Genomic DNA, 18,211 nt, shown 5'->3' with positions numbered 1-18,211 from the left:
AGACTGACACCTCCCTTTACTTCATCCAAATGCCAAGCCCAATAAGAAAATTCCATCTGCGGAAAGGCGGGTGGTAATGGTGAAAATTACATCCGCTTCTCATGAGAGCCCTAGTGAAACTAGATAAAGTCTGTGCAAAAGAATTGTCTTCCTTAGCTCTTCTTTTTTTGCTGTTAGTTAGCCAGTCATTAATAGCTTCATAATCAGCAGTGCCAATATTATACATGTATTTCCTGGAAAGTTAAAAAAAAATCAACACAGGATCACAGATTGCCTACTCTTTTCAACTAAAGAGCACTAAATTAAGCATTAGTTTTGTTTGGTTAGTGGGATAAAACATCAAGCATTGAGTACAAAGCATGGTCATGAAAAGGAATGTTGTAGATAATGGAAAAGCAGTAGACCAGGTATTATGGGTCACTTTTCTTGGAGGCACCTTTGTTCAGCAGCTATAAAACTACTGACTTAAAAGATGACAATTTGTTTCTTATGTTGCTTTTAAGTAAAACAGAAAAATCTAAAACAAATTTCCAGGTTGAGACATTCTTTCAGGTAAACGATATTCTGTGAGAGTAAGGCATAGTGTGTGTGTGCAATGTATATATTCATGTGAGGTAACTCGGCAGAGCAGTATAGAATAGAATGCTTGACCTGGAATCAGGTTATCACATGAATTCACATCTGGCCCCAGAAACTTACTAACTGTGTAACCCTCAGCAGAGCACTTCTATGGCTTAATTTCTTTCTTTTCTTTTCTTTTTTTAAGCAATCGGGATTAAGTAACTTGCTCAAGGTTACACAGCCAGTTATTTCTGGGTGTGGTGCTGAGTATCTGAGCCCAGATTTGATCCCCAGGTCATCCCGACACTGGAGCCGGTGCTCTTACTCAGGTTACACGGCCAGGTGTTTCTGGGTGGGTGCTAAGTGTCTGAGCCCGGGATTCGATCTCCAGGTCATCCCAACACTGGAGCCAGTGCTCTTACTCGCTGTGCTACCTGGCTGCCCCCATGGCTTAATTTCTTGATCTGTAAAATGGGGATAATAATAGGTACTATATGCTGAGAGGAAGAAATAAGATAATATTTGTAAATGCTTTACCAACTTTAATGTGATATATAAATTCTAGCTGATATTATTATTATATTATTATTTACTGGAAGAACTATATGTTGGAAGAAAAGGAGCCAAATTCTGTTCTGCTCTAATTGATGCCTCTTAGATGTCTTTCAAAAACTCCAAAAATACCTGTAAAAGTGCTTAAAAAGTTAGTATTTTTAAAAGCAACCAAAACCCTAAAAACTGCAAAGAAAAAGAAGTAATATGTTAAATGCAGGCCACTAGCATTCCATTTACAACAAGCAGGATAATGAAAATATATGTATGCATAAGCTCTAATATACAGTCCTCTTTTCCCCAGCATTATTTGCTATAATAAAAACAGATTAAGATAAAAGATTTATTGTAGAAATGTAAAGAATCAATGAATAAACATCCTAATGATATGTGTGTTTAGTCAAGGGAAGGAAACCAAAATGAAAGCATATTTGGTAGTAAATGTCAGAATATGGAATACAGAATATTCTATATAAAATAGAATATAGAATAATTGTCAAATATAGAAAAGTCCCAAATCAATTCTGTTGACTAACATTTTAGGAGCTGCAGAAAAGAGCCATGATAAGAACAGAAATTTTTTATTTTACCAAGAATTCTTACTTCTGTGGGTTTGCCCGTCTCCATTTTATCAGGTAAGAAAACATTAAGTTCTTTGTTGATCTCATGAATATTGTAAACGCTGAATAGCAGAGGAGGGAAAATTGCTAAGTGAATTAGGTAAAGGGTATATTTAAAAGAAAAATCAAATCATTCTTTTCAGTACTTATCTAATTCCCAAACGAAATTGTCAACATACAAAAGTCACTACCAGACCTATTGGATTCAGAATCTTAAAACTGGAAAGGGTCTTACCAATGATTTAATCCACCTTCCTTCAATTTTAGAGATAAGGAAACCAAGATCCAGAAAAACTGGCCATAAAACTAGTTAGTAAGGGAGGAAGGATTAGAACCTAGACCTCCTCAGTTCCCATCCGAACTGCCTTCTGTTTTTCAAACCAGTTCACTCCCCTTGAAGTAAGTCTTGTTAACTGTTGATGAGAAGCTGAAAACAGGTCAACTGTAACTTCTGGAAGGCCATTTTTTTCATATTGAACAATTTCCACTGACCCACTTCCACTAAAGAATTCATAGCAAAATTCTGTCATTGTCCAGTAGCATGTAAAGTCAGCTCCATCCCCCTTTTGGTTACATCCAGAGTAAGGAGTGGGTCACTATAAAAGTGAGAGAGGAATTAAAATTCCTTTCATTGGCAGTTTTCATGAATGCTCCCTATGCTTAGAGAATCAGGTTTGCTTGCCCTGGGGTTAGTGTCCGAAGGTGGTGTTTTTAAGATATTCAGTTCTGCTTGGACTAGAAGAACTTTACAATCTTTTCTGCCCTGAGTCCCATGAGCCTATCTGTGATGGTACCAAAGAACAAATACATATTCCCACAAGTATTTTTATTCATAAGAAAAAAGGGATGACAATATAGGCATTCTAATTGAATCAGTTATCAGGAAAATAGGGCTGGATTTTAGAGCCAATGAGGAAAAATTGGCAATTCTCCCTTATCCCACAAAAAAAAATATCACGGACTTTTAAGTGATAAGTGAATGATAATGAATACATTGTAAAATGAAATGAAGGAATATAAGAAATTATGTAAAAGTGATAGCTAAAAATTGTATTTCTAGAGAAATTACTGAAAGGCAGCTGAAACAATATCGCTTAGGTACTTTTACACATGACTCAGAAATATCACATATCTCTTTCCATCAGACATATTTTGGCTAACAAGAGTCAAAAACTATAGACAGTATTTAGAAGTAGTGTCTAAACATTGTGGTATGGTGGATAGGGTATTGGATATGGAATCAGGGAGGCCTGACTTCAGATCCTGCCTCAGAGCTATATGGTCCTGGGCAAGTAACTTAATCTCTCTCTGCCTAGGTTTCCTCATCTTTAGAATGGGGAAGAACTGGATTTGATGACCTCTAAGATCCCTTCCAGCGGTAAATGAATGAATAAATCTATAATCTCCTCACCTAAAATTTGCCAGAAAAGGTAACTTTAAAAAAATTAAAGAAACTTAAACACTTAAAATAACCAAAATGTTTGCTACTTGTGTTTTAAATAACTACTCATAAATTAAAATAGTTAATATCTTAATATTATATTTAGTGTTTTAAATTTGTTTTAAAAAATAAAATATCTGAGGGCCTGGAGGGTAGCTAGAACCTCTCATTTCATCAGTGTAGGGAATTCCTGATGTGAAAATTTTTTTCCACAGCTATAGTTTGGAACTTGTCTGTAACTAATAGCCTTACCAAATTGGCTGGGTCACTGAGAAGTTAAATGATTTTCCCTGCAGTCACAATGCCATGTGCATTGGAGATGGGCCTAGAGCCCAGGGATTCTGCCTAAAGCAAAATCATGTCTAAAACACAATAACTTGTGAGACCTTAAGATTTTCAATCAAAGTGCCGCAAGAAAACCAAAAATGTTTATTTATTAGTAAGCAGTTCCATTCAGAAACAGACCCAAACACAGCAACTACCGGATTGTTTATGTTTTCCTGTTTCAGATGAGAAAAAGTTGTGAAACTCACAACCAACATCATGAAGTGGAAGAATTAATGGAAAATCAGAACATTTAGCATTTTTCCTTTTATGCAGCAGGAAAAACAAATAAATAAACCACCCTCATTTTAAAATTACCCTGAATTACTAGTGTAAATTTAAATATATCTCTGTGTTGCTGCATACACTTGGGTCATGATTACAGTCTTAAAGAGAGTAATTAGAGGTTTATAGAAGGAAAAAATGGCATTCACATGTCAAAGGCACAATAATAATCTGAAAGTTTTTAGCAGCTCGAGTTTTATGGAGGAAGATGCTAACTAATTAAAAGAAGAAAAGGACTTTTGGATTTTGGCTCACCCTGATTTCCCAGAGTTACAAAGAAGTTTGATGAAAACCGGGAGTACTATTAGAACAGCCAGTGCTATAAGACCACCACTAATTCCTTGAAAGAAAAACATTTTGGTAATCAAATTAGGTGTGGAAAGAAAAAAACATTAAATGTGGTATATCAGTGCATTGTTCTGAAACAATTCAAAATCAAACTATAGAAGTGAGCTAGACATTGCATATACCTTTCTAAATCCTCAGGTTTGAGACTGAATATCTAATACCATTTCTCAAATGAGCTTGTCCTACCACTTTTAAATATCCTCCAGCAATATCTGACCTATTTTTTCATTGGCAGAATTAGAAAATTTATCACCTCTGTCCTCAGTTTTTTAAGAGCATTTGGTCATCCCAGAATCATCATTGTTAGGATGTTCTCTCTGCTGCTTACTATGAAAGGGGCTGTTTAGCAAAATGAACTCGTGTTTTTCTAGTTAAGTTAAAATCTAACATAATGTCAGAAATCACCCTTCCCACACAACCTTAACCACCTAGTCTCTACTTCTAGCTACCCTTTACATCCCTTACTCCATTCTGCCTGCCTACCTTCCACTCTCTCCCTTTCTCTTTCTTTCATTGTTTCTTCTTTACTCTCTTCCTTCACTCTCTTTTCCTTTTCTTTCCTTCCTTCTTTCATCCCTCTCTCCTTTTCTTTCTGTTTCATTATTTCTTCTTCCTTCCCTCCCTCTTTCCACCCTCCTTCCTTCCTTCTCTTAACAGTAATTAATTTTCTCTGAAATTCTATTGCAATATGAGATGGACTAACATGGCAGAGATTATGAATGGCTAAAGCGCAAAGATATTTCAGCCTCTTCCCACCCCCTTCCCATCCCTTCTAAATCAGTAATGCACAGCTTTAAAACTTTTCCATAGTCATACAGGTATATACACAAAGAAGTTAAGGTTTCGTTTGTGCCTTGGAGTGTGTGAGAGGAAGATGGCAGAAAGGGATATTCTCCAGATCCATCTACCTGAGGATAAGTCTCCACCATAGCTCCAGTTCTACCCTACAATCCAGGTGACTTTCCTATTCTTACAAGTGAAGGTTCAGGCCTTTTATCCTAGCTTGAAACCTTCATGTCTTATCCATACCTGCTGTTGAAATTGTTTCATCCCAGTTATGATATATATATATATTTGCTTTTTTGGACAGCAATTGGGGTTAAGTAACTTGCCCAAGGTTTTAAGGCTAGTATTTTTGTGTGGGTGTTAAGTGTCTGAGGCCACAACCGAACTCGGGTCCTCCCGACTCTGGGGCCAGCACTTTACTCACTGCGCCACCTAGCCGCCCCCCAGTTATGATATTTTATCCTTCTCTCCCCTCACTGGTGGCATTTCCAAGAGCTAGTTTGTCCAGGATTTATATTCATGCTATGAACCAAAGTCTCTGACAAAGTTTTTACCCATTCTGATCATTAAATGTCCTCTTTATAAACTCTGAATATAACACTTTTTTCAAATTTAAATTATAACTGAAGTAAAAAAATAATCTGAATAACCTGTTTTTATAGAAGTCAAGGGGTCCTTACAGAATTAAAAGGCATAAAAATGTAATGGCTATAGTGTAGAGTTGATTATGCTTATGGGTGGTCAATCTAGGTCAGGAGTGGGGAACCTGTGGCCTTCAAGCCACATGGAGTCCTCTAAGTCCTCAAGTACAGCCATGAATTGATTCCATCAAATGGTCATACTTGAGGACCTAGAGGCCTTGAGGCCACAGGTTCTCCACCCCTGATCTAGGCAGCATACATAGTTTCAGGTAAAGGAGGAGTTGTACAATGGATTATAAATTACTTGGAGGCAGGAACTGTATCTTAATTCTTTTTGATTTCCCCACAGCACCCAGTAGACTGCTCTGTACAAGGTGGATACTTAATATGATCTGATTAATTTGGAGCAGATCTCTCTTACTGGAATATATATATAAGAAATCTGGAGCCTAGCTAGTACCCTGTAGCATTTAATCCTCCTGCATTTCCGCAGTATTTGTCCATGCCATCCATATACTAGATATATCTTTAATTCTCTTAAGTTTTCACTTTCAATATCCTTCCAAGAATAGTCTACAAGATGAATTGTCCTGAAGTGGTATGATTCAGTCAAAGACATCTTACACCGATGACAATGTCTTAATCTCTGAGAGTCAGACTTACCATGCATAGTGGTGACAGCACCTGAAGAGGGAAAGAATAAAGAAAATAGTAAATTTTAAGTTCAATGGTGATATCTTCTAGAAGAATCAATGATGCATACTTAAAGTACAATAAAATGTCAAAAGAGATTTGCATATTTAGAAAATATGCTATTTGTAAGCTTTTTAAAGTTTGTTCTAGATTTTGATCTGAGGCATGAGCTTTAAACACGTCTTTTGGTCTAGACCTGTAATTTCATCAGGGTGAACACAAATTAGCAGCCATTCTGCAATGTAAAGCTTTAGAGGGTTGCCTGGAACCTTTACAGATTAGGTAAACCTGCTCAGGGTTATGTAGATCATGTGTAGAAGTAGGACTTGAACCAGGTTGCTGGCTGAGCCAGGTTGAACCCAGGTTGTCCTGACTCCTAAACCAGTCCTTCATCTTCCACATCAAGCACCCATCTAAAGCTAGAGAGAAGAAGATTCAACTTTAAATAAACCAATTCTGTAAAATGCTCATCATAAATCTCATTTGAGGAAATTTTCCTATCTCATAGATTACTTTGAGGGAAACACCTTGTAAAATTTCAAGTGCTATAGGGACATTAGATATTATTACCAGAAAACAAATCCTATGCAAACAATGTAAAGATCAAATAAAGTTTTGATTTGACCTGCCATGATGAGAGCATATGAGTCCTTAACCATCACAAATTGTACCTTAACTCAGGATAGCCATGTCATCTAGTGACTCAAACCCTTGGCTAAGTTTGAATAGCATAGAATTTTACCTCATTTTACCCTCAAATACAATATATACACATATGTACATAAACATACATATATACACACACATATGCTATAATAATATATGCTATATTGATATGTATCAATTCTATATCAAATACTGTATATTAGATATACACATGCATACATACATATACACATACACATATAAATACATATATATATATACCTCTACACACATATACACATACACTCTTGTCTTAGAGTGAATATCAATGGTAACTCTTTCTCTTTAGAACAGTAACCCTGAGGGTCTTCCCCTCCCAGCTTGATTTTTTTTCTTTTTTCTAATTAAAGGGACCCTCCCTTCACTCACTTCTTAAAGAGGCCTATTCACCGAATGGGTGTTACTTCACTCTAAGTGAGTACCTGAAAAGGCCTTAGTCTAAAAGGGCCAGGGTCTCCCAGAGCATCCTAGGCCATCTCCAGTCCTGATGAATATCTGGCCACCCGAGCCAGATGGCTCTGGAGGAGAAAGTGAGGCTGCTGACCGTGCACAGCCCTCCCTCACTTAAATCCAAGTCAACTGCAACTCATGTCATCATTTCCTTGATGCCATGGTCCTCTTCAAAAATGAAGGACAAACACAACATACACAAATATACATATACATACACACACATACACATAGAGTAGCCCTCTGTTTCACTGAGGTGAAAAGGGTCCTAGTTAGAAGAGAAGATAATAGCTATTAAATTTTCCCCTAGAAAATTTATATTGAAGAAAACTTTCCTTTCAAATGGAGCTTCTCATCATAAAATTGGAATTTCCCATTTGTATATTCAGAACACACAGAGAAGGGAGGACAGGATGTATTTTAGAGTCAGGTAAGCCATATCCAAGAATATACAATGAAGGTGGGATCCATTTGGGTTGTATAAGCATCTTCCTGGGTTCCGTGGTTCCCTGAAACATCTCTGTGCTAGGATTTCCCTTTTCAACCTCAACTTGGAACCATTTTTTAGTAGGACATAACTTTCTCTTTCTTTTCCCATAAGGTCTAACGACTCTTCTCTTAGTGTTTGTCCAAATGCTATCCAAGGTTGCCAGTGCAGAGTATCTTGGGGACCTGTATAAAACTTCCACGGCATTGATTGATTCATTAAATAAACATCCTCATTTGAGCAATCCAATTCCATACAACCCATTATCTTAAAACAGGACACTGTAAAGTTTCATTTCTTTTTTGCAACTCAAACTCATTACAATGATTAAAAAAACAAACTAGAGCATGCCTACTGACCTGAAGAAGTGGTTCCTTTTCCACGAAGTTTTGTTGAGCTGGGTCTAGTTGTGTGAAAAGATGCAGCTGTGGTAGAACGAAGAGTGGTGACAATTCTGGTAGAACTCCGAGTTGTGCTGGATCTTTTGGTTGTCAGTGTGGTGGAAGTTGTTGCAGCATTTGTTGTGCTGGCCTGATGGGTTGGTGGCTGGGTCTGTTTTGCTGGAGCATTTGTTGCCTCAGCCTGCTCTGTTATTGGCAGGGCAAGTGCTGGATCGGCCAATTCTACTACTAGGGCCTCTGTTGCTGGAGTATTTGTTGCATTGGTCTGTTTTGCTGGGGTGCTTGTCACACTGGCCTCTTGTGATGATGGGGCCTGTGTTGCCGGAGCATTTGTCGCACTGGCCTGTCCTGCTGGTGGGGCCTGTGTTGCTGGAGCGTTTGTCGCACTGGCCTGTCCTGGTGGTAGGGCCTGTGTTGCTGGAGTATTTGTTGCACTGGCCTGTTCTAATGGTGGGGCCTGCTTTGCTGGAACATTTATCACACTGGCCTGTTCTGGTGGTGGGGCCTGTGTTGCTGGAGCATTTGTTGCACTGGCCTGTTCTGGTGGTAGGGCCTGTGTTGCTGGAGCATTTGTCGCACTGGCCTGTTCTGATGGTGGGGCCTGCTTTGCTGGAACATTTATCACACTGGCCTGTCCTGGTGGTGGGGCCTGTGTTGCTGGAGCATTTGTTGCACTGGCCTGTCCTCTTGGTGGGGCCTGCTTTGCTGGAGTATTTGTTGCACTGGCCTGTTCTGATGGTGGGGCCTGCTTTGCTGGAACATTTATCACACTGGCCTGTCCTGGTGGTGGGGCCTGTGTTGCTGGAGTGTTTGTCGCACTGGCCTGCTCTGGTGGTAGGGCCTGTGTTGCTGGAGCGTTTGTTGCACTGGCCTGTTCTGTTGGTGGGGCCTGCTTTGCTGGAACATTTGTTGCACTGGCCTGTTCTGATGGTGGGGCCTGCTTTGCTGGAGCATTTGTCGCACTGGCCTGTTTTGTTGTTGGTGGGGCTTGTGTTGCTGGAACATTTGTTGTGGCTGACTTTTCAGCTGTTGAGGGGGTTAGCGAAGTTTACAATTCATAGAGAGGAGTTACAATTAATTTCTGGTTTTAAGAGTTATTACAGGGGCAATCATAACACAACATTAGACTAGATGCCTTCTAAGTTTCTTTCTGGCTCTAAATCCATGACCCTATGATCATAAAGATTAAGGCAATGATTCTCAGACTTTCCAAATACAAGGACTCGTAGGGAAAGTAAAAAAGATGACCAGATACACACAATAGCCTAATAAATAGAATTGAACTTAGAGACAAATATTATATATACCCTTAAAGACAAAGAGCTACTATAGATTTAAATTTAGTAATGCTTTTAAATTTCTCATTAGGCATAAGTGAAGCATTGATAAAATAAAGCAATCAACACAAAACCCTTCTATCTGGCTGGGACTAAATAAAGATTCAATTTAACATGGTTGTTAACACTTATTTTCTCAGCCACCTTGCCAAAACTTCCCTTAGGCAGCTTGATACGGCATTGAATGGCACCAGTGGATTTAGGAAGATCTGATTTCAACTCCAGCCTCAGTCACTTGCTAGTTGTATGACCCTGGGCAAGTTAATTAAACTCTGCCTGCTCTAGTTTCCTACTCTGTAACTTGTGAATGACAATAGCACTTATCTCCCAGGGTTGTTGAGAATAAAATGAGATCATCTTTGTAAGCATTTTGCAAACCCTTAACCATCTTATGCGTGTTAGTAATCTATTCACTGGCCCACAGGTGGGAACCATGAGATGTTCTTTGATGATTTTATCAGTGTGATGAAAGTCTCAAGTGGAGACCCCCTCTCTCAATGCAGATCTGAGCCTGCTCCAACTTTATAGTCTTGGAAAGTGCTTGGGAGTACTGAGAAGTTATGTGACTTGCCTATAATATGACATAGTATTAGGTACAGAGGATACATAGTGTATGGTATACGTCAGAGGCAGCTAGATGGACAGAATTGTCCTAAAAGTCAGGAAGATTCCTCTTCCTGAGTTCAAATATGGCCTGAGTCGCTTACTAGCTGTATGACCCTAGACAAGTCACTTGACCATGTTTGCCTCAGTTTCCTCATGTGTAAAATGAGCTGGAGAAGAAAATGCCAAACCCCTCCAGTATCTTTGCCAAGAAAACCCCAGATGGGGTCATGAAGAGTTGGACACAACTGAAACAACTGAACAACAGCAGAGGTCAGGGGCAAGATTTGAAGCTAGGTCTTCCTGTCATCTCCAGTCATTTTATATATTACTGCCCTTTGCAGCCACTATGTCCCTCTATGTTTATCCCTCCTCCCTTATCCTAGAATCTGTGGCTTCTTTCTTTAACCTCATCTTCTATGCCTGTGCTGGTTTTCCCAACTGATAGTGCCTTCTCCTCAAAGATGACCTTCTATCTACTTTGTATGCCTCTTGTCTCACCCACTTGGAGATACACACACACACACACACACACACACACACACACAAACTCTTTGCAGGCAGGGGCAATGTTTTCTTTGTAGGCCTTAGTACAGTGTCTAGTTCATGGTAAGGACTTAAAAAAGATCTTTTGATGTCTTCCTAATTCCATGACAAATCCTCTACCCACTAATGGATTACTATGTTCTAATACCCATGGTTAAAATGAAAAAATAGTAATTCCTAGGCACCCCACCAAGGTACTGTGAACTAGTAAGCTAGTATGTACTAGAAATATGTGGTTAGAGTATATAATATGCATTTTAGGGAATCACATAAGGAGAAAAAATGTTTGAATGAGGGGGGGTGTTGACAATATTAAAGTAGGAGAATACAACATTCCAGCTTGGGTTTTAGGAAACAATGTGCCTAGGAGTTAGAGGGAAAGGCAGAAAAAACTTAGTCCCAGTCTTTCTACTGTATTCTATTGTATCTCCATCTTCCATGCTGTTTTTTTTCACATGGGCTGGACAGTACCAAAAGTAACTTAAGTGTCAAAAATAAACCCCAATCATAAAATTTAGTTTCTTTAGAAAAAAGGACTAAAATTTGTCTTTCATTCCTGAAAATCAATGATAAAAATCTGCTTAGTGAAGAGTAGTTTTTGTTCTTTTAAAAATAATAATTTTGGTTATTATTGGCTTCTACTATGGCAAGTAGGTACCAGTGTGGATAGAGTGCTGAACTTGGAGTCAGGAAGTCCTTAGTTTGAATTCTGCATGTAAATACAAGCTGTGTGTCCCTGGGCAGGTCACATAACCTCTCTCTGCTTCAGTTTCCTCAACTGTAAAATGGAGATAATGATAACCAATGCCAAAGTTATTGTAAGGATCAAAGTGATTTTCAAACCTCAAGACAATAGGTACATGCTCACTATTGTTATTATTGAGATGCCCCAATAATGAAATGCTAAATAATTTTGACTTCTTTCTTTCCTTCTTTCTCTTTCCTTCCTTCCTTTTCTCTCTCTCTCTCTCTCTCTCTCTCTCTCTCTCTCTCTCTCTCTCTCTCTCCCTCTCTCCCTCCCTCCCCCCCCCACCTCTCTTTCAGCATTTGGGGTTAAGCAACTTCCTCAGGGTCACACAACTACTAGAGGTCCTCCTGAACCCAGGGCCGGTGGCCTATCCACTAAACCACTAGCTGCCCCTAAATAGTTTTTATTATAGATGCTGCAAAATCTACACAACATTGACTTAATAACTTCTGTAAATGGCTTACCTGTGCACTCTGGATGTGAATCACTCCAAACAACATTTTTATCCTTAAGAATACATAGGCTCTCTTGTGCCCCCACTAACCTATATCTAAACAAGAGAGAAAAAAGCTGAAAGAAATAGGTTCTCTTCCATTATTGGAATTTTTTTCAACCACTGCAGAAATAGCTTGTTATTGTTTTTCACTTTTCTGCCAGTGAGTGGAGACATAATAATGTGTTAGAAACAGCAAACTGGGTATTTAAGCTATAGGGATGGTAATAATGGGACAATATAAAAAATTTTTTTAAAAGTAGAACCTCCTCCCCCCACACACAATTTTTTTCCTGACATTTGTTATATGGTAGAAACACCCAAATTTTTCAGTAATTCTGAAAGCCTTAGAGACCAATTTCTCTTTTATAGAAGAATATTTTAAAAAGGATACAAAATATATTTACAGACAAGTTAATAATTAAAACATAAACATGCAGAAATTAGAAAACAGATATTCTCCTTTCACAAAATGAAGTGAAGAACAAATGAGTAAAACCACACAACCCAATGTCATTTAGAAACTTTGCATGAGAACTGGGAATAGAAATGACAACTGTCAAGCTAGGGGGAAAAATGCCTCTCTGTCCTTATCTCTATCCTGCTCTACCCCCACCCCCCAAATAACCCAACCCATAACATTTCTGTTATAGTTCTTAGGATCATAGGATTTAACATTTGGAAGGGATCTTAGCCATCATCCAGTTCAGTCCTCTCCATGTAATTAATAATAGAGGCAGCTAGATGGTACAGTGAATACAGTGCTATAAATCTGGAGGCAGGAAGACCTGAATTCAAATTCAACTTCAGACTGTGTGATCTTGGGCAAGACACTTAACCACTGTCTTCCTCAGTTTTCTCATCCATGAAATGGGGATAATAAAAGCCCTTACCTCCCAAGGTTGTTGTGAGAATAAAAATGACATACTATCTATAAAGAAGATTGCAAACCTTAAAGTGATATATAAATGTAAATACAGACCAGCATATAACCCCCTCTCGCAATTACTATAGATACCAATGATGAAATTAGAGTAACTATATAGAATCTGAGATTCTAAAGTCTATAGATTCCAAAGTATACGCAGAATCTTTTTCACACTCCATTGAAATACATATAACTAAGATCATTTGCTTGGGAAAGAGCGTGTGTGTGTGTGTGTGTGTGTGTGTGTGTGTGTGTTTAAAAGAAAATAGCCCAAAAAGTTGTAGTTTCCAACTATCAGCCATAATATATGCCCCTAATGTTAAGCCCGCTTTGATTTTCCTGCTTTTTTAATGACTGTCTGTAGTTATGGTAGATAGAGAGCCAGGCTTAAATAGGAAGACCTTCAGGATTTGAGTCCCACCTTTGACATATACTGGCTTTGTCACCCTGGACAGGTCTCTTAACCTCAATGCAATTTTTAAGTTGCATAGAATAAACCAACATACCTTGGGAGAAAGTTTTCTTACCTGGGAATTCTCTGTACCAATGTAACCACAGGTCTATTCCCTATTTCTATATAATGCAAACTTACCCTTTGTCACAAGTAAAGGTGATTGTTGAGCCATATAAGATGTCAGTTTCTACACTAACATGACCATGTAGTAGCTCTGGAGGAGATGGACATGATTTTCCTCAAAGAGAATAAAAATGGAATTAGGTTTTATCTTCCTATCATCGTATATACTCAAAATGCCATCTGACCTAAATTGTTTACTACTTATATTACAAAGCACTGTTGAATAACATTATTATTCATTAACAACACATGATACCAATAGCATTAATAGACCAATATATCTTTTCTTTTGACTTTTCCTTTATGTTCACCTTCTTTTAGGAGAAGACTTCATCATAGAGACACTTTAAAAATGCTGTGTCATTTCATTAAAAATTTTTTTATGGAATAAAACAAGTATTTCTATGATACAGTATAATTTTAAAAAGATGGTTGAATGTGAAACTGCAAATATATTATGTACAACCTTCTGCTCCTTTTAAAGCTATAATAAAGTTATCATGTAAATTTCTCTTTTTTCTTTTTTTCTTCCCTTCCCTACTCCCTACCCCTACATAGCTACCATTGGACACACAAATATATAAAATCATTCTATACATACTTCTATTTATTAATTCTTTCTCTGGATACAAGTAGCATCTTCCACCATATGTCCTTTATAGTTAATTTGGGTATAATATTCAAAATGACTTATTTGCTCAAAGTTGTTCTTAAAACAATATTATTATTACTATATATATTTTCATTTTCTTTAGTGAACTTTCTAGTCACCTTTAAAAATATGACTAATGTGCTATTTGAGAAGTTATCTTAAAAGTCTGCCTATTTCCAAACAAATGAATTAATTTAATAAATAATAAATTTAGCTTCCAGGAATGATTGAAAGCAAAAACCACATGCACTGAAGGCACCTTTAATAAAAGAGCAAACAGATATTCATTGTTTCCCAACCCCATCCCCTCACTTAATTTGAAAGGAAAACTTATTTTCAAGTCATACTCACTTTTACAAAATTCAGAGGCCCTGGACCACATTAAATTCTGAAGACATGTAAGCTTTGCTGGCAAAGAATTATCTCTTTTATAACCTGGACGGCACTCATATTGCACAGTGAAATCCACTGGAAAGTAGTTCTGTTTACTAAACTGTTTTTTGAGTGATGCAAAACGTAATGAAGGTGGGACATTACAGGTACCTGATGATAAAAAAGCAAAAAACAGAAACAAGAAGCAACCTTTTTATTTAACTTTTGCTCCCATATACCACATCAGCTATGATCTCCTCAATGTAAATATCCCCCCAATGATGCAGATTACAACCCATTCACGCATAGGCAGTTAGGTAGATGAGTGGATAGAGCACTGGACCTAGTTAGGAATACGGAAATCTAAATGCTGTCTTAGATACTAGCTGTGTGACCCTAGGTAAGTCACTTAACTTCTGTCTGCCTCAGTTTCCACAACTGTAAAATGGAGATAGATGACACAGTGGATGGAGTGCCAAGCCTAAAGTCAGGAAGACTCATTTTCTTGAGTTTAAATCTGGTCTCAAACATTTACTAACTGTGTGACCCTGGCCAAGTCACTTAACCCTCTTTGCCTTAGTTCCTCATCTGTAAAATGAGCTGGAGAAGGAAATGGCAAACCACTCCAGTATCTTTGCTAAGAAAATCCCAAATGAGGTCATGAAGAGTTGGACATGACTGAACTACAACAAAAACCAGGATAATAATAGCATCTACTTCTCAGGATTGTTGAAAAAATCAAATGCTAATATTTTTAAAGTGCTTAGCACAGTTCCTGGTGCATAGTAGGTGCTTAATAAATGTTTGTTGAGTAAATAATTATAAATTCTTCAAAAATAGCAATGGTGAGGGACCCTTCTTTTTATATGTTCCTTGTATCCAACAGGGGTGAAATAAATAGGAATTAAACACAGGGCAATTAAAATGTCACTCAGAATTCTGGTTGAATAAAACTTGAGAAAATATTTCAGCTCTGGAATTTGTACTCAAGAGTATTACCTAAAATAGCTATGATTTTTTTTTAATTCCCTAACTAGTAGTGACTATCTTTATTAATTGGGAAGAGGCTGTAATGTTAGAAATCCTTTTAATGAGGAGCAGAACTGATTCAGGTAAACAATGCCTTCATTCAGTAAGACTGTGAAGGCATTTGGTATAACTTGCTAGAAAATGCTCAGTGTTGAATCCTTCATTAACAGTAAAACATTGAGTCACTTTGAAAATGTTATCCATTTAGATGACACAGGATGTCAACTTTTCATAAGCATATTAAAAAGAAAGACTTACGATTACAAAACTCTGACAACTTTGACCATTTATTGGGTTGAAGACAGACCACTGAGTCTGACTTGCCAGGAATTTTTACAAATCCTTCATTACATTTGTATGTTACAGTGCTATCCACAGGAAAACTTGTTAGACCATTCAGTTCTGGCTTGGCATTTGGTATATCTGGAGGGATACTGCAGGCACCTACCAAAAAAAAAAAGTAAGCTGAATTTAGTGAAATAATATCATATTGTAGCTAGATCCTTTCAAATGGTTATATAAATGAATGAATAAACAAATAGGCAGTCCCCAGAAATATAACTACCAAACAAGTCTGAACTGACAGAATCAGGAATTGGAACAATATAAAAGATGCAAGAATTCTACTTCTTGTTCTACCACTAAACATCTGTGTGACCATATCACTGAATTTCTCTGTGCCTCAGTTTCCTTATCTGTAAAATGTCAGAGAGATAGATTAAATGAGCTCCAAGGGGGTTCTGGGTCCTCACCCTCTACGATTCATCTTCTTTTCAACAAGAACCAGAAAGGAAACCAGAAGGGGAAGATTCATAGCCAGTATGTCCATTAGTAGAGCTTCTCCATTTTTCTGGTTGCTTTCATTAAGCTACTTCATGGATGGGCTGTGTGTACTTAGAGCTCATGAGGTACCTGCCCCTTGAAGGAAGGAAGGAAAGAAGGAAAGAAGAAAAAGAAAGAAAGGAAGAAAAAGAAAGGAAGGAAGGAAGAAAAGGAAAAAGTGGGAGGGAGGGAAGAAGGAAAAAAAATTAAAAAGGAATATTGGGGGAGCAGTAGCACGGTGTGATGGTTAAAAGAAACTGGATTTGGAGAAAGATGAAGTAAGTTTGAATCTCACCTCTGCTTCATACTAACTTTTTGAACATGTTTACCTGTCATCTCTGAATCTTAGTTTTCTTTTCTTAAAAAAGGGACTAGATTAGATGATCTCTAAGGTCTTTTCCAGTTACAATCCTTTGAGAAACTTAAGGTTTTTTCTTTCCCTTAGAGAGTTCACCCTATTTCGAGTCCTCTATGAGGTTTTAAGAGAGGTTTCCTTATTAGCCTATTGGGGCAGCTTGGTGTCTTGGAGTGTTGGAATCAGGAGACCTCCCGGGATTGAAAACTGCCTCTGAAACTAGCTATGTAACTGTGGGCAATTAATTTAAACCTCTCTAAGCCTCAGTTTCCTCATCTGTAAAATGGAATGATAATACTTGCATTACTTACACTTTACAAACTTCAAAATTCCATAGAAATGAGAGTTTCTATTAATCAAAATCTAGCTCACACCTGACCTCTAAAACCTAGCCACTCTGGTGGGCTTTCGTACGCATGTGACCCCATTCTCTATGCTCCTTCGGTCCACAGTCCCTCCCGGTTGCCATGACGACGAACTCATTTCCAACCCTCTCCCTTGCCTAAAGCGGTTCGGCCAGGGGGCCGGGACTGCCCCAAGTCTGCACTCACCTTGCGCCGCGGGCAGGGAGATCAGCAACAGCAGCAGTGGCAGCGGCAAGAGTCCGAGAAGCCCCAGTGTCGGGGGTGCATTGCGGGACGTGGGGCTCATGATATGCACCCCCCCAGGGACAGCAGCGGGGTTTGGAAGTAGCTCACGCTTAGTGCCTGGAATAGAAGGAGGAGTAAAGTGTCCACCGACGTGGCGTCTCTTGTCTCTGGGAATTGCTCTTTGGACTAGGAGTAAGCAGCAAGTGTTCCCAGTCCCTCGCTAAATGAGGGCGGGCCAAGGGTGGGGCCAAGGCTCCGAGTCCCGGGTGTAGCAGAGTCTAGCACAGGTGCGGGAAAGAGGCAGGGCCTCAGAGGGGTGGGACCCAGACTTTCAAGCCCGGGCGTCTAAGAGAGCTGGGTGGCGGAATTTGGCTTGAAACCCCAGGGTGGGACTGAAAAATGACATCTTGCATTTGGAAAATGCAGATACGAGGACTTAAATGTTGTTCACAGAATAATAAGATTTAGAACGGAAGGGAGTTTAGTTTAATCTGCTTCAACCCCCTTATTTTTACAGAATTGGAAACTGAGGCTTTAAGAAGGGAAGAACGGAGAACAACACTTAAAATATTGGTCTTTCCACTGCAGTAAGGTAAGAAGACAAGAAGAGGCCGTCTGGTCACTTGGCATTTTACAGCTGAGTTAAGGGTATACAAAGCTTATAAATGTGAAAGAACTTAAGAACACTGACCAAACAATATATTATAGAGTAGGTTGGACCCTCCAAGTCTATCAGCTATGCTGCTATTAGGCTGATGTCTTTAGAGTTAGGTTTAAAATGACCCCCAAGAGTTCTTCCTTGAGGAAGTCACAAATGCTCATTTGGAGGCTATCGTCCCGGAAGAACTTCATTCCGTGGATCTGT

General features: G+C 38.5%; 1 protein-coding gene across 1 annotated transcript in view; it reads right to left on the bottom strand.

The window, feature by feature from the left end:
* Positions 1-17,630, bottom strand: part of LOC138151257 (uncharacterized) — a 102,224-nt gene extending 84,594 nt beyond the window's left edge. Inside the window, exons 1-9 of the mRNA XM_069074772.1 lie at positions 17,308-17,630; positions 15,838-16,023; positions 14,530-14,721; positions 13,542-13,641; positions 11,993-12,078; positions 8,253-9,320; positions 6,222-6,242; positions 4,039-4,123; positions 20-233 (exon numbers count right to left, since the gene is read on the bottom strand). Coding sequence (XP_068930873.1) covers positions 20-233; positions 4,039-4,123; positions 6,222-6,242; positions 8,253-9,320; positions 11,993-12,078; positions 13,542-13,641; positions 14,530-14,721; positions 15,838-16,023; positions 17,308-17,407 — 2,052 coding nt within the window. The 5' untranslated portion in view covers positions 17,408-17,630. The remainder of the gene's footprint in view (positions 1-19; positions 234-4,038; positions 4,124-6,221; positions 6,243-8,252; positions 9,321-11,992; positions 12,079-13,541; positions 13,642-14,529; positions 14,722-15,837; positions 16,024-17,307) is intronic.
* Positions 17,631-18,211: the final 581 nt, after the last annotated feature.

This window comes from Petaurus breviceps, unplaced genomic scaffold (assembly GCF_028583685.1).
Source record: "Petaurus breviceps papuanus isolate PSGF00001 unplaced genomic scaffold, PetGlider_PUasm1.0 90895, whole genome shotgun sequence".
Lineage (NCBI taxonomy): Eukaryota > Metazoa > Chordata > Mammalia > Diprotodontia > Petauridae > Petaurus > Petaurus breviceps.
This window is presented reverse-complemented; position numbering and strand designations above follow the sequence as displayed.